The 22,991-nt window shown below is 40.1% G+C and overlaps 1 protein-coding gene across 1 annotated transcript in view; it reads right to left on the minus strand.

Annotated features, from left to right (window-relative positions):
* Window positions 1-2,286: 2,286 nt before the first annotated feature.
* LOC108442028 (zinc finger protein 850-like) overlaps window positions 2,287-22,991 on the minus strand; it is a 41,106-nt gene continuing 20,401 nt past the window's right edge. Inside the window, exons 2-4 of the mRNA XM_037543898.1 lie at window positions 19,620-20,786; window positions 13,579-14,193; window positions 2,287-3,271 (exon numbers count right to left, since the gene is read on the minus strand). Coding sequence (XP_037399795.1) covers window positions 2,675-3,271; window positions 13,579-14,193; window positions 19,620-20,642 — 2,235 coding nt within the window. The 5' untranslated portion in view covers window positions 20,643-20,786 and the 3' untranslated portion in view covers window positions 2,287-2,674. The remainder of the gene's footprint in view (window positions 3,272-13,578; window positions 14,194-19,619; window positions 20,787-22,991) is intronic.

A 22,991-nucleotide genomic window follows, 5' to 3' on the forward strand; every position in this document is an offset into this window, starting at 1 on the left:
CCTCCTTGCTGTGAGGCGACAGTGCTACCCACCACGCCACCATGCCGCCCTGTATATAAGGTCCTTGCAAAATAGTCTTGTCTCGCTGGACTGCAGACTGGAGTACTAACCAGACTAGACTGATGACACGCTCATGACCAGTGGTTGGTGTAGTGTAGTGGGAAATACCTCTGTCTTCCATGCTGTATTGACTGGGGTTCAATCCGCACCTGGGTAAACACCCTTTACTATAGCAATAAGAGTCCTTGGGCAAGACTCCTAACACTGCCGTCGCCTTCCTGTGTAGAATGACCAAATTGTAAATCACTCTGGGTTAAAGCGTCTGCCAAATGCCTTAAATGTAAATGACCAAGCTGTGCCCATGCGTGATTGTCTACATGATCCTGTTGCTTGACCATGCTGTACCCATGCTCTGTATGTGGAAATAAACTGTCAAATTTCTAACAAAACCGAAGTATCGATAAACCCTTGGACAAATGGTGCTGCTATCAGTATTTATGTAACATTAATTTCATTCTAATTAGCTGCCTCTTTTAAATGCTTGGTGCTGATTAGATGAGCGTAAGGGCCGTCTGCTCTGCTCTGCGTGATGAACATGTTCCTCTGAGTACGTTAACCATTCCAGGTGCTGAGCATCATTCTGTGCTCTCCCTCATGGCTGAAAGTGTAAGCGTGACTCAAAGGTGTGACTCAAGTAACTAAATGTAATGATACTGCAGCTTAATGTAATGCAGTAGTGGTGTGTGAACAAAAATATAAAAAATACTACCAGCATTAGAACCAAGTAGCTGAAGTCAGTGTCCTTCTCGCCAAGTTCTCGTTCTAATTTTCTCGTTCCACCTTACATCGTGCATTTATAACAAGAATTTGGCAGATTGGACGTATTAAACCTGCAGGTGGGAGAGTTTGATAGTCTAAATGTCCCTTTCAGAAAAGATGGTATCGGTTGCAACGCTAGAGGTCACACACTATTCCTTTAAGCTGGTTTTAGCTCCATTTTCTATGGGGCTGTGAGCGATGCCAGTTTACCCCAGGATGTCTAATGTGATGACTGATTCACTTAGGATAAGAAATCTCGGTCTGATTGATGAGATGGAGCAGATACTCAATTTACATTCACTCCTTCACTCCACAAAGAGTAGAAACAATGTTAAAACATTAATTTAGCTGTTATTTTGTTTACACTAATCATTTACCTTTCTGCCTTAAGTGAATGCAGAGAGTCATTAGCATCACCGTGAGCCTGAGAATTCAGCACAGTCGACTTCACCGCATAAAAATCTAACCTTTTCTGTCTTTCTTCCTCCTGAGTTGTCCATGTGAGGGAGGACAGTAACTTTACACGTCAGCCTGATTTTAGCCACAGAAAACAGTGAGGCTGAATTCTTATTCACCAGCTTCTTGTTCAAATTTTGTGGTCTCACCTTAAATCGCAGTTACATACTGGCGCCTCAGCGTTACAATAACTGCCGCACCATTTAAGATGGAAAGAGAAAATTCAAACAAGAAGCTGGCAGAAAGGAAGCTTCACTTGCCCTACGAAATCGGACCCTTAAAGCTACTCACCAGCTTATCGTTCAAATTTTCCCATTCCACCTTAAATGGTGCAGCAGTTATATACTGGCACTTCAGGCGTCAGGATTGCTGGACTATTGAAGGTAAACACTTCTTCAAGCCTCCAAACTTAAATAGCTCCTTTCCCTCAGAATATGGCAGTGCTTTCACCGACATGTTGATTTGCACTGGGTTCATACACTGACTGGCCACTTTGCTAGTAAAATGTTGGACCCCCTTTTGCCTTCAGAACTGCCTTAATTCTTCGTGTCATACTTTCAACAAGGTGTTGGAAATGTTCCTCAGAGATTTTGGTTGGTTATTTGAGTTCCTGTTGCCTTTCTATCATCTGGAACCAGTCTGCCCATTCTCCTCTGACCTCTCACATCAACAAGGCATTTTCATCCACACAACTGACCGCTCCCTGGATATTTCCTCTTTTTCGGACCGTTCTCTGTAAACCCTAGAGATGGTTGTGTGTGAAAATCCCAGCAGATCAGCAGTTTCTGAAATACTCAGACCAGCCCGTCTGGCACCAACAACCACACCATGTTCAAAGTCCCTTAAATCCCCTTTCTTCCCCGTTCTGATGCTCGGTCTGCACTTCAGCAGGTTGTCTTGACCACCTCTACATGCCTAAATGCACTGAGTTGCGGCCGTGTGATTGGCTGATTAGCTATTTGTGTTAACAAGCAAATGAACAGGTGTGGTTGGTGAGAGTATAACCTGAGGGGTTTTTTATAGCTCATTTAATGGAAGGTAAAAGGTGCCAGAGTCTTTACTGAAGTGTCAGTAAAAATGACTGACATGGTGCATTCAGATGGAATTGAAATCACTGAGAAACACTGGTAATATTTACACAACCCTCCTGATCATGTTAAACGAATCCTGTCCGAATGGGGCTTAATACTTGTTAACAATGTCATCGGTCATTTGGAGATGACCAAAGCCTTTTTTTTTTAACCTCTTTTTAGATCTTCTCATGTTATGTCTGGTCTTTGGATCTAAGGTATCAGTATCGATAAGCAGCATCAGTATCAATATCGGTGTTGATGAAATCCCAAAGATACCCAATCCATATTTGAAAACGACTCATGAAAATGAATGCGTTATTTTATCGTCAAGAGGTTTCGTTCTTAACACATTTGTGCGACTTCAAAGTGTTTGAGTGCCTGAAGTTCCTGCCGCAGTCTGAGCAGTAATACGGTTTCTCTCCGGTGTGAATGCGCCGGTGCAAATGAAGGGCACTCTGCACGTTAAAGCTCTTCCCGCACTCAGAGCACTGATACGGCTTCTCTCCTGTGTGGATGCGCTGGTGCCGTCGGAGATGACCAAGCTGATTAAACGTCTTCCCACAGTCCGAGCAGTAATGCGGTTTCTCTCCGGAGTGGATCTGCTGGTGTCGCTGGAGTCCACTCTGCTGAGTGAAGCTCCTCCCGCACTCGGAGCACCGATACGGCTTCTCTCCTGTGTGTATGCGCTGGTGTTTTTTCAGAGTACTGATTTCAACAAAACTCTTGCCGCAGTCTGAGCAGTGATGCGGTTTCTCTCCCGTGTGAATGCGCAGATGTACGTGGAGGTGACCTCGCTGAGTGAAGCTCTTCCCGCACTCTGAGCACTGATGATGCCTCCGTCTGCGAGACGTGTTGGTGCGGAGAGCACCGGAAGAGCTTTGAGTCCTCCGGCTTCTTCTGGATGCCATGTTCTCACACTTTCTCTGACCTCAACCATGTGATGTGTTACTCTCAGTGGAATCTCCTGCTTGGTTTTGAGGTACATTTATCCTGCGTTGGAAAGTGGACACCAGAACCAGAAGGAGATCTGGAACAGGGACCTGTTCATCGCTGGAGGAGAATGGAAGAAGAATTCGATTTGTTAGTGCACAAACGTTTTGTCAGCATTGTACAAAAGTTCACTTGGGCCCCAATCCCATTTCTTCTTTATACCCATACCCCTTGTTTTTGAGTGTCACCCTAACTGGGTTACAAGGGGTAGTGGTTGAAATCTTGCCCTACCAAATCAGACCCCTAAATAAAAAGGTGATACGAAGCTGAAGCCAGAATTTTCCTGTTCCACCTTAAATGGTGCAGCAGTTAATTGCTGGCACTTCAGGTGTCAGAACTGCTGGACTATTTAAGGCGGAACTGGAAAGTTAGCTAGCTAGCTACCGAGACATTAGCATGCTATTAGCGATTTAAAACAGTGGTTATTGTAATTTTTAACTGCAAAAATTCTCACATTTGTGGGTTTCTTTGGTCTCTTGCTCAGCCGTCTTGCTGGTTTTTCATTTTTTTCTTAACACAGCTTGTCTAGCTGTCTGTCTGAATTTGTCTAGCTGTCTATTTGTCTAGATGTCTGTCTGTCTATTTGTCTAGATGTCTGTCTATTTGTCTAGATATCTGTCTGTCTGTCTATCTATTTGTCTAGCTATCTTTCTATATCTGTATTTGTCTAGCTATCTTTCTATTTGTCTAGCTATCTGTCTATTTGTCTAGCCGTCTATTTGTCTAGCTGTCTGTATTTGTCTAGCTGTCTGTCTATTTGTCTAGCTGTCTGTCTATTTGTCTAGCTGTCTATCTGTCTGTCTATTTGTCTAGCTATCTATCTGTCTGTCTATTTGTCTAGCTATCTATCTGTCTGTCTGTCTGTCTATCTGTCTATTTGTCTAGCTATCTTTCTATATCTGTATTTGTCTAGCTATCTTTCTATTTGTCTAGCTATCTGTCTGTCTGTCTATTTGTCTAGATATCTGTCTGTCTGTCTATTTGTCTAGCTATCTTTCTATATCTGTCTATTTGTCTAGCTATCTTTCTATTTGTCTAGCTATCTTTCTATTTGTCTAGCTATCTGTCTGTCTGTCTATTTATCTAGCTATCTGTCTGTCTGTCTATTTATCTAGCTATCTGTCTGTCTGTCTATTTATCTAGCTATCTGTCTGTCTGTCTATTTATCGGTCTGTCTGTCTATTTGTCTAGATATCTGTCTGTCTGTCTATTTGTCTAGCTATCTTTCTATATCTGTATTTGTCTAGCTATCTTTCTATTTGTCTAGCTATCTGTCTGTCTGTCTATTTGTCTAGCTATCATTCTATATCTATTTGTCTAGATATCTGTCTGTCTGTCTATCTATTTGTCTAGCTATCTTTCTATATCTGTATTTGTCTAGCTATCTTTCTATTTGTCTAGCTATCTGTCTGTCTGTCTATTTATCTAGCTATCTGTCTATTTGTCTAGCTATCTGTCTGTCTGTCTATTTCTCTAGCTATCTGTCTGTCTGTCTATTTGTCTAGATATCTGTCTGTCTGTCTATTTGTCTAGCTATCTTTCTATTTGTCTAGCTATCTGTCTGTCTGTCTATTTGTCCAACTATCGTTCTATATCTATTTGTCTAGATATCTGTCTGTCTGTCTATTTGTCTAGCTATCTGTCTGTCTGTCTATTTGTCTAGCTATCTTTCTATATCTGTCTATTTGTCTAGCTATCTTTCTATTTGTCTAGCTATCTGTCTGTCTATTTATCTAGCTATCTGTCTATTTGTCTAGCTATCTGTCTGTCTGTCTATTTGTCTAGATATCTGTCTGTCTGTCTATTTGTCTAGCTATCTTTCTATATCTGTATTTGTCTAGCTATCTTTCTATTTGTCTAGCTATCTGTCTGTCTGTCTATTTGTCTAGCTATCGTTCTATATCTATTTGTCTAGATATCTGTCTGTCTGTCTATCTATCTTTCTATATCTGTATTTGTCTAGCTGTCTTTCTATTTGTCTAGATATCTGTCTGTCTGTCTATTTGTCTAGCTATCTTTCTATATCTGTCTATTTGTCTAGCTATCTTTCTATTTGTCTAGCTATCTTTCTATTTGTCTAGCTATCTGTCTGTCTGTCTATTTGTCTAGATATCTGTCTGTCTGTCTATTTGTCTAGCTATCTTTCTATATCTGTATTTGTCTAGCTATCTTTCTATTTGTCTAGCTATCTGTCTGTCTGTCTATTTGTCTAGCTATCGTTCTATATCTATTTGTCTAGATATCTGTCTGTCTGTCTATTTGTCTAGCTATCTTTCTATATCTGTCTATTTGTCTAGCTATCTTTCTATTTGTCTAGCTATCTGTCTGTCTGTCTATTTATCTAGCTATCTGTCTGTCTGTCTATTTATCTAGCTATCTGTCTATTTGTCTAGCTAGCTGTCTGTCTGTCTATTTGTCTAGCTATCTTTCTATTTGTCTAGCTATCTGTCTGTCTGTCTATTTATCTAGCTATCTGTCTGTCTGTCTATTTATCTAGCTATCTGTCTGTCTGTCTATTTATCTAGCTATCTGTCTGTCTGTCTATCTAGCTATCTGTCTGTCTGTCTGTCTAGCTATCTTTCTATTTGTCTAGCTATCTGTCTGTCTGTCTATTTGTCTAGCTATCTGTCTAGCTATCTGTCTATTTGTCTATCTATCTATCTGTCTGTAGATCATGTCATACATGCGTTCTATATTCTTTATGTTTAGTATTTTTAGACATGCAGTCATTCAATAACACAAACTTGACCAACCAGGAAATACACATTTATTCCAAAATGTGCCAAGCTAACTGTTAGACTTCTGTTGAAAAGAGACCATTAGAACCATTAGGATTAAACCCTGATGGTGGTTTTGCTTTCTAATGGGAAATGGCTTAATGCTTAACATTAGAGACCACTAGCTTCCTGTAGAACACCTTTAGATCCTATTAGGAAAACATCAAATGGAATCAGTCTTTGGTCACGTGCTAAACCATCCTCTAGGATCCTCTACACTGTGATTTCAACCCATCAGGAAAACATTGAACACCATTAGAGACCACTAGACACCACTAGAACCTTTTAATATGATCTATGATTTTTTTTTTCCAGCAGGATCAGCAAACAACTCTTTACAAGAAACACTGCTGAGATGGTTCTTCAGTGGTTCTTTAGTGAAGAAAAGTATTCTATCTAGAACCATGAATAGATAAAACCAAAGAACCCTTTGCATGATTGAATGGTTCTTTGCATGGTGAAACGGTTCCTCTGACTGATGGAGAATGTGCTATAGGTGGTTCTATTTAGAGTCTTTTTTAAAGCCTGACATCGTAACAATAACAGAACCTTTTTGGTGCTATACAGAACCCCTTTCAATAAGGTTCCATGTACAACTCTTTGCAGCATTATCAGTCTGAAGAACTATTTAATGACCCAAATAATCCTTTAATGAAGCAAAGGGTTCTTTGAGTGTTCATGGTTCTGTATAGAAGCATCTTCTACCAAGGAGCCCTTGAAGAACCATCTTCTTAAGAGTATAGGAGAACATGATCAGCTGAAAGGACGAGCTCAGGAGCACAGAGACACTGTTTGTGTGTGTTTATATCAGCACCTTTTAAAAACCTGATCATGTCCAGACCTGTTCCTGTAGAAGCTCAGAGTAAACAGTAGAGCTGAAGCTCCTCACCTCCAGCAGAGCAGCTCCAGCTCCTCCAGCAGCTCTGTGGACGCCGGGACTGCTGCTCCTGTTCTTCTCTGTTTTATTGCTGTAGCAAAACCATTGTAGAAATAGCGCCCCCAACTGGACTGCCGGGCTTTCATGATGGCACCAGATGGCGTTATTTATAATCCCACCCGTATTCCTATAAAACACACCCGTATTCCTACAAACCCTCACCTCTTGAAAATTTCACAACCTGGAAATAAAATTTCAACAGTGCATTTTAGATGAATCAGTGTGATGCTCCTGCTGAAAACGAACCATTAAAAAAACATTAGGATTTGCTCTCTAATGGGCCTAATGGTTTCCATTAGAGACTACAAGTTTCCTGTAAAACGCCTTTAGATCCCATTAGTAAAGCATCGAATGCATTTGAGATCAGCCACTGGTCGCCTGTTAAACCGTTAGGATCGTTTACACTGTAATATCCACCCATTAAAAAATCCAAAACACACAACAAACCATCAGGAACCAACAGAAACACTTAAGGGTTTTTCAGCAGGGTCACGGTTGCCCTACACTCTTCAAAAAGATGGTTCTTAAGTAAATAAAATGGTTTCACGGAGAACAGTGAACAATCAAAGAACCCATTGCATAATTAAAGGGCTCTTCGCATCATGAATGTGTTGTATACGGTTTCTCTGTTAGGCTCACTGAGCTCTGTTTAGATGCAGCAGCCGTTGTTTAAAGGCCTGTGTGCTTCTCTTTGTAGGGAGAAGGGAGCCATTTGAGATTCAGCCTCAAACAGTTGGCTGGGATTTATGGGGATTTATGGGGTCCTGCTGGAGAGCAGCGCTGGCGTATGACCGTTTCTGCTGTAAAACGTGAACTTGTGATGCCTCGACGATGAACAATAATGGCTTTAGTCATTAAACGTGTTACGGGTTCAGAAAGAGCTGAGTGTTATTAACCCTCACATCCTCCACTACCCTTCTGAAAAAGGACCCTTCGAAACCAGGATTAGGATTAAAACCTAATGGTTTTGCTTTCTAATGTAGTTTGGCTTAATGGATTCCAATAGAGCCCAATAGTTTCCTGTAGAAAACCTTTTTTCCCATTAGGAAACCATCAAATGCATTTAGAATCAGTCACTGGTCACCTGTTAAACCATTACGATCCTTTCCACTGTGATATCAACCCATTAAACAAGCCAAATTACATTAAAAAACCATCAGGTACAGCAGTCTACGGCCATGGAGCCCTGCGTACAACATTCCACACCTCACCTTTAACAGTACATTGCATCCTGCTTCATTTCCCAGTGGAACCCAATTCCTTGAGGGGAGCCCAATCCTGGTCCTGGAGATCCACCACCCTGCAGCTAGGGCTGAAAGATTAACCACTTTTATATCAATATCACAGTTAAAAAGAGTGAAATGTTTAAATCGCAAGAGCTGCAATTTTTATTAACAATGTTTTCTTAATTGTGGAACATTATTCCAAAATCAGAGCTTGTAAACTGCCTGTAGATGAATTAGACCAATCAGAAGCAGCCAAACAATTATATGCTGTAACATCACAAGCATGACTAACTGTCAGTCTGGCATGTTTAGTGTTCAGGTCTCAAGCCAGAAAAAGTGGATGATTTGGTCCTTTCGGCCAAAATAACAGGCCTGGACTTCAATTTACAGAAAACAATCGCGGCTTATTTCACAGTCGCAATATCAATCAGGAAAATCGCAATTAGATATTTTTCCCAAATTGTTCAGCCCTTCCTGGAACCCTCATCCAAAGCACCTGATCCAGGTACTAAAGGCTTTCAGGAGCACCTGAACATCAGAGTCAAGTGTGATGGATCTGAACTCTCCAGCAGCAGGACTGGGCACCCCTGCATTACAGGCACTGAAAGTGACTAGTTATACTACAGAGGTTTGATTTGAGACTTGCTTTGTGGCTGCTCTTCTTTCTAGGAGGCTTGGCCCATAACATTATTCTGTACACCACATTTTGCACATCTGATCAACTAAACCCACTCTTAAGAAGAATGTAATGTTAGTATGAGGGTCTAAAACTTAATATGTTAAGTATATCAACACATAAGTTCATTACGACAACGGCACATGATATACCTTCACCAGAGCACTCCCATGCAAATAAATGCAGAAATACATAAATAGTGGCCAAGCCCAAAATATAGTGTTTTGTCCTGATGGTTCTGGATGGTCAGAAGTTAAAGTTCCAGAGTTAAACCCTATAGAGAATATATGGTTTGACATTAAGCACAAACTAGCTGCTGTGAAAGACTGTCTGCAAAGTTGACGCACAAAACCTCATCATAAATATTCCACACTAACCTGCTGCTCCTTCTTGTTTAATGGAGCAATTTGATTTTTATTGTAAACATTCCAAAATGAACAAATTATTAACAGAATGTGAAGAAATAACAGTTTTGATGTTTTGTCCAAGAAGCCTGTGCATCATGTTGCAGATAAATCTACTGAAGTTAGCATGCTAACATGCTAGCCCAGGCCCATCCTGACTCCTAATAGCACTTTGTAGCTCAGGAGGCCACGGTGAATGCTGAAGCTCTTGGCAAGCGACTGTTCACCACTGCCGCCAGCAAAAACCACATTCGGCAGCAAAGAAAAGAAGCAACATAAACAGAGTTAGTCCTGGCAGTGCATTCCCCTACTGGAGACTTGAGCTCTCGCGGAGTTTGATGCTGAACTTGCTACTTTTCTCCTAGACTGGTAAGTAAGCAGCAGTTAACGCCAACACTGGCTATTTAACAACAGCTTATAAAAGTAGTTGTTTAAAATGACTGAAAGTGTTAATATTCTAATTGTTATTGCTTTTGTCTAAAGTAGACAACTCCAATGATCATTTCATCTTAAAGCCGTTTAATGGACACAAGTTTCTTTCAAGGTCAATATTTAACATCTTTCATCATAAAACAAGCAGCTAAAGAGCTAAACCTGAACACAAACAGTCATTAATACTGAATATTAATCGTCTATAAGATCAGAGCTCGGAAAAACCACACTCTGTCAAGTGCCCAGATTTTTGAAACAGTATAGTCTCAAATCGAACAGGATTATTTTGCGCTAAACAGAAATGCCCTCTATTTAGCAATAGCTTATAAAAGTAGTTGTTTAAAGTTACTGAAAGTGTTAATATTTTAACTTTTTTAATCACTATTTTAATTCTTTTAACAATTCTTGTTATTATCTTTTATGTTTTAGCCCTTTAAGGTGAATTAAAATGCACATTTTTAAATTATTAATAAAAATCGACATGAACAAGTATTCCACCAAGAAATGTAGTTCCTTTAGAGTATTGTTGCCACGCAATCATGTACCGCTGAATTTGGCTGCACGTCGCTGTACACCGCAGTCATTTCATGAATTTGACTTAAATTTTTATTGTATAATAATGAACACCTGATAGCACGGCACTGTTTAATGCTCAAACCTTCACTTTTTAAGTATTTTTTGGTCACCGAATTACCACTGCCAGTCTTATTTAGCACCAAGCTAACGATTCACACTGGGGTTAAATCTCAAACAGCTCCCTGCTCCCTACATAGTGCACTACGTATGAATTTAAATACTGGATCCTGCAGCACAACAGTGAATAATATACCCTATACTGCCAAAAGTATTTGCTCGTCTGCCTTCTTCACACACACATGAGCTTAAGTGACATCCCATTCTTAATCCATAGGGTTTAATATGATGTGGGCCCACCCTTTGCAGCTATACCAGCTTCAACTCTTCTGGCAAAGCTTTCCACAAAAGTTAGGAGTGTGTTTGTTGGAATTTTTGACCGTTCTTCCAGAAGCGCGTTTGTGAGGTCAGACATTGGACGAGAAGGCCTGGCTCACAGTCTCCACTCTAATTCGTCCCAAAGGTGTTCTATGGGGTTGTGGTCAGGACTCTGTGCAGGCTAATCAAGTTCTTCCTCACCAAACTCGCTCATCCATGTCTTTATGGACCTGTTTTGTGCACTGGTGCGCAGTCATGCTGGAACAGGAAGGGGCCGTCCCCAAACCGTTCCCACAAAGTTGGGAGCATGAAATTTCTTGGTGCTGAAGCTTTAAGAGTTCCTCTCACTGGAACTAAGGGGCTGAGCCCAACTCCTGAAAAACAACCCCACACCATGATCCCCCCTCCACCAAACTTTACACTCGGCACAATGCAGCCAGACAAACCCAGACTCGTCCATCGGATTGCCAGATGGAGAACCGTGATTGGTCACTCCAGAGAGCACGTCTCCTCTGCTCTAGAGTCCAGTGGCGGCGCTTTACACCACTGCATTCCACGCTTTGCACTGCGCTTGGTGATGTAAGGCTTGGATGCAGCTGCTCGCCCATGGAAACCCATTCCATGAAGCTCTTTACGCTGTTCTTGAGCTGATCTGAAGGCCACATGAAGTTTGGAGGTCTGTAGTGACTGACTCTGCAGAAAGTTGGTGACCTCTGCGCACTATCCGCTGACCCCGCTCTGTCATTTTACGTGGCCGACCACTTCGTGGCTGAGTTGCTGTCGTTCCCAATCGCTTCCACTTTGTTATAATCCCACTGACAGTTGACTCTGGAATATTTAGTAGTGAGGAAATTTCACGACTGGACTTGCTGCACAGGTGGCGTCCGATCACGGTACCACGCTGGAATTCACTGAGCTCCTGAGAGCGACCCATTCTTTCACTAATGTCTGTAGAAGCAGTCTGCAGGCCTAGGGGCTCGGCTTTATACACCTGTGGCCATGGAAGTGACTGGAACACCTGAATTCCTACACGATCATAGCTGGTACACTATATAGGGAGTACAGAGCCGTTTGGGATTCAGCCTGGGTTTGACGCGACTTCTCACTGAAACACGGACATTTGAGGTGTGAAAGACATTCAAGTTCATTCTTTAGACTTCTATACTGCCGTTTTACGGTTAATCAAACCGTAAGTACTTTAATTTAAACCTGTGATACTAATGATGGAGTTGTTCAGCATGTTCAGCTAGCTGACCAGCCTAGTTGTGAGTAAGAAAATAAGCTGTCGGCCCCTCAGTTTAAACAAAAAGACGGGCTCTTCCTTCATCAGTACACTCTGTGCTCAAAGATGATTCATTAACAGCAGAAGGTTTTTTAGTGTGCCGTGGCGCATTGATACAGAGCTCAGTTGCTGTGAGGTGGTTACAGCTGTGCATGTATTGTGGATTTTACAACAGCGTCAAACGTGGCTCAGCCAATCAGATTTTAGTACCGGTACGATCCGTTCTATAAGCTGTATTATTATCTAAAGCTATCATTTTTCTGTTTATGTAAAGAATTTTAAATTGACGCTGTGTAAAAAGGTTTTATAAATATCATTGCCTTGACTAATATTTTTGCTAAGAGACTGTGCATGTCCTTTAGTGTGTCCCAATTCAGGGGCTGCATCCTTCGGAGGCTGCATTTGAAGGCCTATTGCGTCACAGCGGCGCGACCAGACTGTCCCATTTCGAAGGCTCGAAATATGCGGTCGAGAAATGTGTCCTTCTTTTCTACATATGCCGAGGATTCGAGAACATAGAGGCGTGAACAGAGAAGCGAACGGTGGCTGAAGAGACACTTTTCAATATAAGTAATATATCTCCTTCTTCTTTCGGCTGCTCCCTTTAGGGGTCACCACAGCGAATCATCTGCCTCCATCTTGCCCTATCCACTGCCTCCTCTACTTTCACACCAACCATCTCCATGTCCACCTTCACTACATCCATAAACCTTCTCTGAGGTCTACCTCTTCTCCTTCTGCCCGGCAGCTCCATCTCCAACATTCTTTGACCAATATATTCACTATTCCTCCTCAACACATGTCCAAACCATCTCAACCTGGCCTCTCTGGCTTTATCTCCAAACTGCTCCACCTTCACTGTCCCTCTGATCTGCTCACTTCTAATCTTGTCCATCCTCGTCACTCCCAACGAAAATCTCAGCATCTTCATCTCCACCACCTCCAGCTCAGCCTCCTGTCTTTTAGACAGAGCCACAGTCTCCAAACCGTCCATCATAGCAGGACGCACTACTGTCTTGTAAACCTTCCCTTTCACTCTTGCGGCTATCCTTCTGTCACACATCAGCCCTGACACCCATCTCCACCCACTCCATCCTGCCTGCACCCTCTGAAGCATCTCCAGCTCTAATAAATTAAAATAAAAAGAGGGGAGTTTTGTGGCGTGAAGGTAAGGGCGGAAACAGCAATGCTGTGACTCAGACAGGGAATCCGCCGTAGGGCAGACCGTCTTATTTCGGTTCAGCCTTTGCCAGTCTAAGGAGCCTTCGAAGGACGCGGCCTACAAAGGATCTAGCCCCTGAAGTTGGACACTCTGCTTGTTTCTTGCGATAGCAGTGGACACCACAACTTTCTGGCGATATACTGCCTCCTGATTTGGGGCATGGAATATGAATTCAAAGGGTTGTGGCATCTTGGACATTGCTCTTTTAATGATCCGTTATTAAGGCCGTTAAAAGCTTAATGTTTTGATGTTTTGGGCTTGGCCCGGGAGTGCAGGTGGCACGGCTCACACAGGAACCGCTTACCAAAACGCCTTTATTTGATGACGCTGTCACAAGTCTTCGTTCTTAGTGCATTTGTGTCTTTTTAAAGTTTTCGAGTGTCTGAAGCTACGGCCACAGTCTGAGCAGTAATAGGGTTTCTCCCCGGTGTGGATGCGCTGGTGCAGCTGCAGGCTGCTCTGTACGTTAAAGCTCTCCCCGCACTCAGAGCACTGGTACGGCCTCTCTCCGGTGTGGATGCGCCGGTGCCGCTGCAGGCTGCTCCGCTGATTGAAGCTCTTCCCACACTCAGAGCAGAGATACGGCTTCTCTCCGGTGTGGATGCGCTGGTGCTTCTTCAGAGTGCTTATTTCAATAAACCTCTTCCCGCACTCGGAGCAGCAGTGCGGTTTCTCTCCGGTGTGGATGCGCTGGTGTACCTGAAAGTTACTCTGTACGGTAAACCTCTTGCCGCACTCTGAGCAGTGGTATGGTTTCTCTCCGGTGTGGACGCGCTGGTGTTTCTGGAGATCACTCTGCCGAGTGAAGCTCTTCCCGCACTCTGAGCAGTGGTGAGTTCTTTTCTTTACCGCAGTTTTCTTCGTTGGTCTGCAGGTCGTCTCGGTGTGGGGAGCATCACCGGAGGTTTGCTCAGTACTGGAGCTTCTCCTGGGGCCCATATTCTGTTCCCACATTTAGTGTCGCGCGGGTTCTGCAGTGTGATCTGTTCCTCTTGCTGGCATCATCTGATTGGAACGTGGACGTAAATCTAATCTGTGTGAGGAACATCAGGAGCGGAAGAAGATCCAGAACAGTGTGTTGCTGATTTCTGAAGGAGAAAAGGAAAAATGTGATTTGACACTGCGACAAAACTGTGACAATATCGTTGGGAAGTAACTAGTGTAGAAATCAGGGCTGGGCGATTAGACAAAATATATCATTATCAATGATGACAAAAGCTTTTCTGAACACGTGTCCGTCGTCACTTCTTGTGATAAAATAAATGCATGTTTAGTTTAACAGATGGCAAAATTAGCCTCATTTAACTGGATTTAGTTCTTTTTTTCTAAAAATATCATGAATTAACCAATCAGCACTCAGTAGCAGTAACACTGACCAATCAGGTCTCAGTAGCAGTAACACTGACCAATCAGCTCTCAGTAGCAGTAACGCTGACCAATCAGCTCTCAGTAGCAGTAACACTGACCAATCAGCTCTCAGTAGCAGTAACACTGACCAATCGGCTCTCAGTAGCAGTAACGCTAACCAATCGGCTCTCAGTAGCAGTAACGCTAACCAATCAGCTCTCAGTAGCAGTAACGCTAACCAATGGGCTCTCAGTAGCAGTAACGCTAACCAATCAGCTCTCAGTAGCAGTAACGCTAACCAATCAGCACTCAGTAGTAACGCTAAGGAGTCACCAGTAGCAGTTATGAGAACCAGGGTTTGCCATTTTATTTACCATCCAGAACCAGCAGTTATGAGTCTTCTGAGTTTATAAGGAATGCTGATGATGGAAAATCTGAAATAATGATTTCAGAACTATTTTGCCTTAAAATACCCTCAAAGTTTCCCTCCGTCATTATTACACTGATTAAAATGAATGATCACAAACCTGCCAGAAAACCAGGTCTCAGACCTTTACTGTTCAGTCACTGTGAGGAGCTTTAGAGGGGGACGTCTGGTTCCTATCACCACCACTGTGAACAGCTCTTGCTCAGTTGGTTTCTCTAGAACTCTCTGACTGACTCTGTTTACATCTGAACTGTTTAATTATGCAGAAATAAAAAAAACAGAGGAGTTCCCCTTAAACTCACTCACACACACAGCAAATTTAACAAATTATTTATTAATATATTAATTTATGTAAGGTATTATTTATTAATATATTAATTTATATAAGGTTTTATTCATCAATATATTAATTTATGTAAAGCTTTATTTATTAATATAGTAATTCATGAAAGGTTTTATTCATCAATATATTAATTTATGTAAGGTTTTATTCATCAATATTAATTTATGTAAGGTTTTATTTATTAATATAGTAATTCATGAAAGGTTTTATTCATCAATATATTCATTTATGTAAGGTTTTATTAATCAATATATTAATTTATTTCAGGTTTTATTTATTAATATATTAATTTATGTAAGGTTTTATTCATCAATATATTTATTTATGTAAGGTTTTATTTATCAAAATACGAATGTATGTACGGTTTATTAATATATTAATTTATGTAAGGTTTCATTTATCAAAATATTAATTTATGTACGGTTTATTAATATATTAATTATGTAAGGTATTATTTATTTATTACTTTATGTAAGGTTTTATTTATTAATATATTAATTTATGAAAGGTTTTATTCATCAATATTAATTTATTTCAGGTTTTATTTATTAATATAGTAATTCATGAAAGGTTTTATTTATCAATATATTAATTTATGTAAGGTTTTATTAATCAATATATTGATTTATGTAAGGTTTTATTTATTAATATATGTAAGGTTTTATTAATCAATATATTAATTTATGTAAGGTTTTATTTATTAATATATTAATGTATGTAAGGTTTTATTTATTAATATAGTAATTTATGTAAGGTTTTATTAATCAATATATTAATTTATGTAAGGTTTTATTTATTAATATAGTAATTCATGAAAGGTTTTATTCATCAATATATTCATTTATGTAAGGTTTTATTAATCAATATATTAATTTATTTCAGGTTTTATTTATTAATATATTAATTTATGTAAGGTTTTATTCATCAATATATTTATTTATGTAAGGTTTTATTTATCAAAATACGAATGTATGTACGGTTTATTAATATATTAATTTATGTAAGGTTTCATTTATCAAAATATTAATTTATGTACGGTTTATTAATATATTAATTATGTAAGGTATTATTTATTTATTACTTTATGTAAGGTTTTATTTATTAATATATTAATTTATGAAAGGTTTTATTCATCAATATTAATTTATTTCAGGTTTTATTTATTAATATAGTAATTCATGAAAGGTTTTATTTATCAATATATTTATTTATGTAAGGTTTTATTTATTAATATATTAATTTATGTAAGGTTTTATTAATCAATATATTGATTTATGTAAGGTTTTATTTATTAATATATGTAAGGTTTTATTAATCAATATATTAATTTATGTAAGGTTTTATTTATTAATATATTAATGTATGTAAGGTTTTATTTATTAATATAGTAATTTATGTAAGGTTTTATTAATCAATATATTAATTTATGTAAGGTTTTATTTATTAATATATTAATGTATGTAAGGTTTTATTTATTAATATAGTAATTTATGTAAGGTTTTATTAATCAATATATTAATTTATGTAAGGTTTTATTTATTAATATAGTAATTTCTATGTATATTACTTCATTTTTAGATTTTTCATCATTATTGTAAGCAATTCTAATCCATGTATTAATTTAAGTCACTTATTTTTCATTTTATTCATCCTTTATTTTGGCAGATCTGGTCCTCCACGCTCAGGGGCTGATCTGGGATCATGAACGTGTCTTAAGAAAGAAAATCTTCTTAAAGTGTTTTTTCTTTCATTCTTAAGAAAGAAAGTTAAGGGAGATTCTTATTCTCAAAATAAAAATTCTTATTTTCTTCAGAATCATTTCTGAATTGGAGTTATTCTCAGACTCTCAGTCTGAGGCTGTGAGAACTGACGCTGCCTCTGCTGCTCGTCATCCCTCCATCAATCTGAAGAACCCTTTCACCATGCAAAGGGTTCTCTGAGTGTTTATGATTCTGTGTAGAACCATTTTCTTTACTAAAGAACCAAGAACCATATTTTAGGAATTAATCTGCCCACCCTGCTGAAAAAACACCAACAGAAACCATTAATTGTGTCTGTTGGTTCCTGATGGTTTTGTAATGTGTTCAGTCTTTTTTAATTGGTTTATATCCCAGTGTAAAGGATCCTGATGGTAGAATAGACGCTTATAGTTCTGTATAGAACCATTTTCTTTACAAAAGAACCATATTTTTAGTAGTGCAATCTGCTCACCCTGCTGAAAAAACCCCAATAGAAACCATTAAGTGTGTCTGTTGGTTCCTGATGGTTTTGTAATGCGTTGTCTTTTTCTTTATTTGGGTTGATATCACAGTGTAAAGGATTCTAATGGCTGAACAGGTGACCAGCGTCTAATTCTAAAGACATCTGATGGTTTCCTAATGGGACCTAAAGGTCTTCTACAGGAAACTAGTGGTCTGTATTGGAAACCATTAAACCAATTCCCATTAGAAAGCAGAACCATCAGGTTTTAATCCTAATGGTGTTTTCCAGCAGGGGGAAAAGGGAGACCATCAACTGAAAACATGTTCTGCAGCTTCTACATTGACTGACATTATTGTTATATTAACAGTAAATCATATCTAGAACCTTTTATCTGAGAGTGTATCTGGAACTCAGTGTATGAGAGTGTGAGGTGTAGAAGATCCTCACCTTCAGCAGCTCCTGCTCCTCCAGCAGCTCTGTGAAGCGCTGCTGATCTTCTTCTCTGCTTTATTTGGCTTAAATAACCAGTAATAGTGGCGCCCCCACCTGGCCTGAAGGGGATTCACACCAGATATCAAGTTCTTTTATCCTACCCGTATTCACTCAAAGAACCTTCTGCATGCTTAAACCACTCTCTGCATGGCGAAATGGTTCTTCAGATAGATGGAGAGTGTGTTGTATAAGGTTCTATATAGCACTAAGAAGGGCTCTGCTATTAACAACAGAAGAACCCTATTTGGTGTGATATAGAACTCCTTATAAAAAAAGTTCTAAATAGAACCCAATTATTACACACACTGTACACACTCTTATAGAGCCCTTCAAAGGTTTTTTAGCACAGATGATAGTTCTATATTGAACCATGAGCACTCAAAGAACCCTTTGTCTGCTTAAACGATTCTCTGCATGGGTTCTGCTTTTGGTACAAGCTTGACATCATAACAATAGAAGAACCATTTTTGGTGCTATACAGAACTCCTTACAAAAAAGTTCCAAACAGAACCATGTACAACACATTCTCCATCAGTCTGAAGAACCTTGCGAAGAACCATGTAAGCAAGAAATTTGTAGATTAAGTGTTAATGCTAGTTATGTCTTTACTAAAGAACCCTTAAGGAACCACCTTTTGAAGTGAGTATATTAGGTACAGTTGGTATATCACATTATACATTGCTATGACTAAACATTCAGTGCCTTAAGTTGAGCGTGGTGTTAAGCAAGTGATTAAGAAAGCTGTGATAGTGTCTCTACTCTAGCTGTGTTAGCTAGAACCGAAAACAATGAAAAGATGTTCTCATCTTGGCAAGTGAAATTGTGCAAAATCTAGTCAAAATACATTCAAATGGGTTTACATTTCATTCAAACGGGTTAAACAAGAATCACTGCAAGTCAAAATAATTAGTAAGAATATAACTTTTAAACCAAGTATTGATTTTATAATGTAATTTTTCATAGCTTTGTTAGCTGCTCATCTGTGAGACCGTCACAGCTTGCTTTGGATGCAAGGCAACTAATAAAGTTGTACTTTACTAATTTTGACCTTCGAGGCTTGAAGTCTTATAATCAACATTACTTCTAACAAACCTGCTGTTTAAGAGGCAAAAACAGAATATGAATTTTAACGTTTTCACACATTCATCAGATGAGCTACAACCTGCTGAGAGTCAGAAAGCATCACAAAGTATCAATGATGTGGTTGGTTAGTGTAGTGGGTAACACCTCTGCCTTCTATGCTGTAGACTGGGGTTCAATCCCCACCTGGGCAAACACCCTACACTACACCAATGAGAGTCCTTGGGCAAGACTCCCAACACCACCTTCACCTACCTGTGTCAAATGAAACTGTAGGTCGCTCTGGATAAGAGCGTCTGCCAAATGCCGTAAATGTAAAATCTCAGCAACAGCACACAATAATTATGCACACAACTCCCGAAATATCAGAGTACTTATCCATAAAATTACCTTCACTAGAAGCTAGTTAAACCAGAAAAATACTCAAATTACAAAACTCATTAATACCGACAACGGAAATACTGCATTTTGACAATGTTATCAATTTCCTTTCTTAACGCATCTGTGGGTCTTTAACGTGTTTAAATGGCGAAAGTTCTGCCTGCACTCCGAGCAGTAATACGGTTTTTCTCCGGTGTGAACGCGCTGGTGTCGCTGGAGGTGGCTCAGTACAGAAAACCTGCGCCCGCACTCTGAACAGCGATACGGTCTCTCTCCTGTGTGAACGCGCTGGTGTATTTTCAGTGACCCTAATTCAATAAACCTCTTCCCGCACTCCGAGCAGTGATGCGGTCTCTCTCCGGTGTGAATGCGGCGATGGTTTCGGAAGTGACTCGGTGCAGCGAATCTCTTCCCACAGTCCGGGCACTGATACGGTCTCTCTCCTGTGTGAATGCGCTGATGTATTTTGAGGTTACTCTGTCGATGAAAACGGGACCCGCACTCTGAGCAGTCATACGGTCTCTCTCCTGTGTGGATGCTCTGGTGTTTTTGGAGATCACCTTGTTGGGTAAATCGTTTGCCGCACTCTGAGCACTGATACGGTCTCTCTCCTGTGTGAACGCGCTGGTGTATTTTCAGAGTGCCTAATTCAATAAACCTCTTCCCGCACTCCGAGCACTGATGCGGTTTCTCTCCAGTGTGAATGCGCCAGTGATTTCGGAAATGGGTCGGTGTGACGAATTTCTTCCCACAATCCGGGCACCGATACGGTCTCTCTCCGGTGTGAACGCGCTGATGTATTCGGAGACGGCTCCGTACGGTAAAACTCTTTCCACACTCTGAACAGTCATATGGTTTCTCTCCGGTGTGAATGCGCTGGTGGACTTGGAGATAACTTCGCTGAGCAAAACCCTTCCCGCACTCCGAGCACTGATACGGCTTCTCTCCTGTGTGAATGCGACGGTGTATCTGGAGATTACTAGGTGAGGTAAAACTCTTCCCGCAGTCTGAGCAGCGGTGAGTTCTCTTCTTTCCTCTACTCTCTTGCATGTGGTTCTGAGAAGGGTCAGGCTGGAGAAACCCAGAGGAAGTCTGCGCACCACTGGAGCTTCTTATGGATGCCATATTCTCACATGATCTTTGATTTCAGCAGTGTGATAAATTCCTCTCGGTGGTTTCTCCTGTTGTGTTTGTGGAGGTCATTTAATACTGTGGAGGAATGTGGACGCCATGACCAGGAGAAGATCTCAACCAGGACGCCATTCATTGCTGAAAGAGAAAAAAAAAAAGAACAATCATTTGACAACATGACAAAAGTATAAAAGTATTATTGGGATTGCATCATATGAAAAAAGGGTTCAGTTGGCTTCAAACTAGGGATTAAAAGATGAAACAATTAACCATCATCCAAAAACCAACAATTGCTCAAATTATTTTTTTACTTTTCCAATAAAAAATTTCTATTTGAAAAAGCAGGTTTATTATTGAGATTCAGGCATAATAGCCAATTGTTTATGGCAGATATGTACAGTTAAAAGTGAAGCACGCAGATAAAAATAGTGGTGTTTGAGATCTCTTCTCAAGAAGACATCATTGTGGGCAGTCACAGGCGCTTAGAGAACCAGCCTTGTGACCGGAAGGTCGCCGGTTCGATCCCCTGAGCCAACAGTACATGACCGAAGTGTCCTTGAGGAAGACACCTAACCCCCAGCTGCTCTCCAGGCGCTGTGGATAGGGCTGTCCACTACTCTGGGCAAGTGTGCTCTCTGCCCCCTAGTGTGTATGTGGTGTTTCACTGCATGGATGGGTCAAAATGTAGGGGTGAAATTTCCCTGTTGTGGGATTAAGGGTCACTTAATTTAATCTTAATCTAATCTTAATCTAATCTAATCACAACTACAATGACGCACCATATCACAAGCAATAAGAATGACAATTATTTCGTCCATGTTCATATACACGCTGACGCCTGTACCAACCTATTAGTCCTACATTCTGTGGTCCACCCAAGGAACACCTTCATCCACAAAAGCAAAATTCAATTGATGTATGTGCTCATGAAGAGCTTTAGATAGTGGCTTGAAATCAAGCAAGTTTTAGGAGAAGCTTGTTCCTCCACTAAGGGGCACTAAAGGACACTAAAGCAGTGAGGTTGAGCCTCACAAACCTGTTTAGATTTTAATAAATACTCTTACAAAACAGGGTTCCTCAAGGGTTCTTTAGTAAAGAAGATGATTCTATATGGAACCATGGAGACTTAAAAAACCTTTTGCATGATTAAAGGGTTCTTTGATTTCATGGTTCTCATGAAAGGTTCTTTAAACTGGTGGAGAATGTTGAATAGATGGTTTTAAACAGAACCTTTTTGAAAAGGGTTCTATATAAAGTGCCCAAAAGAGTTCTTCTATTGCATATAAGCTTGACATGGTTGTAACAGTACAACCCCTAAGATGTGGAAGACCTAAGCTTGCATGCAGGTGTGTAGTTCTGGACCAAGGTACCAAGTCACAGTGAGCCAAGCACACTGAAGCTTGGAAAGTGAGAACAAGGACTGTATCTGATTCTTGCTCCTATCTGATTAGGCATCTTGCTTCCTTGCTATGTTTGATTAGTAGCCAACACAGGTGGGACTGTTAGAGTGACACTACACTATAGATCATGCCCAAACAAGTGTTACTGCAGTGCTGAGAATAATCCACCAACCAAATAGTACCTTGCTCTGTGAGAGCCCTTTGAGTCAATTATCATTAGAAAGCAAGTGCATGAGGCTTTAATCCTGATGGGTCTAAAGGTCTTGTGTCAGCAGGGTAGTGCACAATTGTTATGTGCTTGCAAAGTTTAAAATCACTGAAAAAAATAAACCGTAAAATATCAAAACATGCCATAACTTCTGCACAGGCTGCATTTTGTGTTGAATCTTTTTGCCCAGTGTGTTAAATTCAGTAAATAAACAGTAACTGCGTATTAGAATGTCCAGTAGTGTGTCTCTGTAGAAGACTTGGGACTTAGGACCACAAGCCCTTCGAGCTTTGAGCACAGCTCGGCTTGACCCGCCATCCTTCAAGGCGCGTGGAAGATGAGCGTCGAGACTGTTCTCCGTACTGGCTCCCAGGTGGTGGAGCGAACGCCCCCTGACTGTCTGTACAGCAGAGTCTCTGACAGTCTTCAAACGCAGACTGGAGACACGTCTCTTTATACAGCACTCAAATCAGCTCTGAATTAGGTACTGATTGTAATGTACTGTACTGCACTTATTGTATTGTAGTGTAGTGTATTGCAGTGTAGTTTATTGTATTGTAGTGTAGTGTATTGTAGTATAGTGTAGTGTATTGCTGTGTATTGTATTGTAGTGTATTGTATTGTAGTGTATTGTTGTGTATTGTAGTGTATTGTTGTGTATTGTTGTGTATTGTAGTGTATTGTTGTGTATTGTTGTGTATTGTATTGTAGTGTAGTGTATTTTCGTGTATTGTA

Source organism: Pygocentrus nattereri, chromosome 13, assembly GCF_015220715.1.
Source record: "Pygocentrus nattereri isolate fPygNat1 chromosome 13, fPygNat1.pri, whole genome shotgun sequence".
NCBI lineage: Eukaryota > Metazoa > Chordata > Actinopteri > Characiformes > Serrasalmidae > Pygocentrus > Pygocentrus nattereri.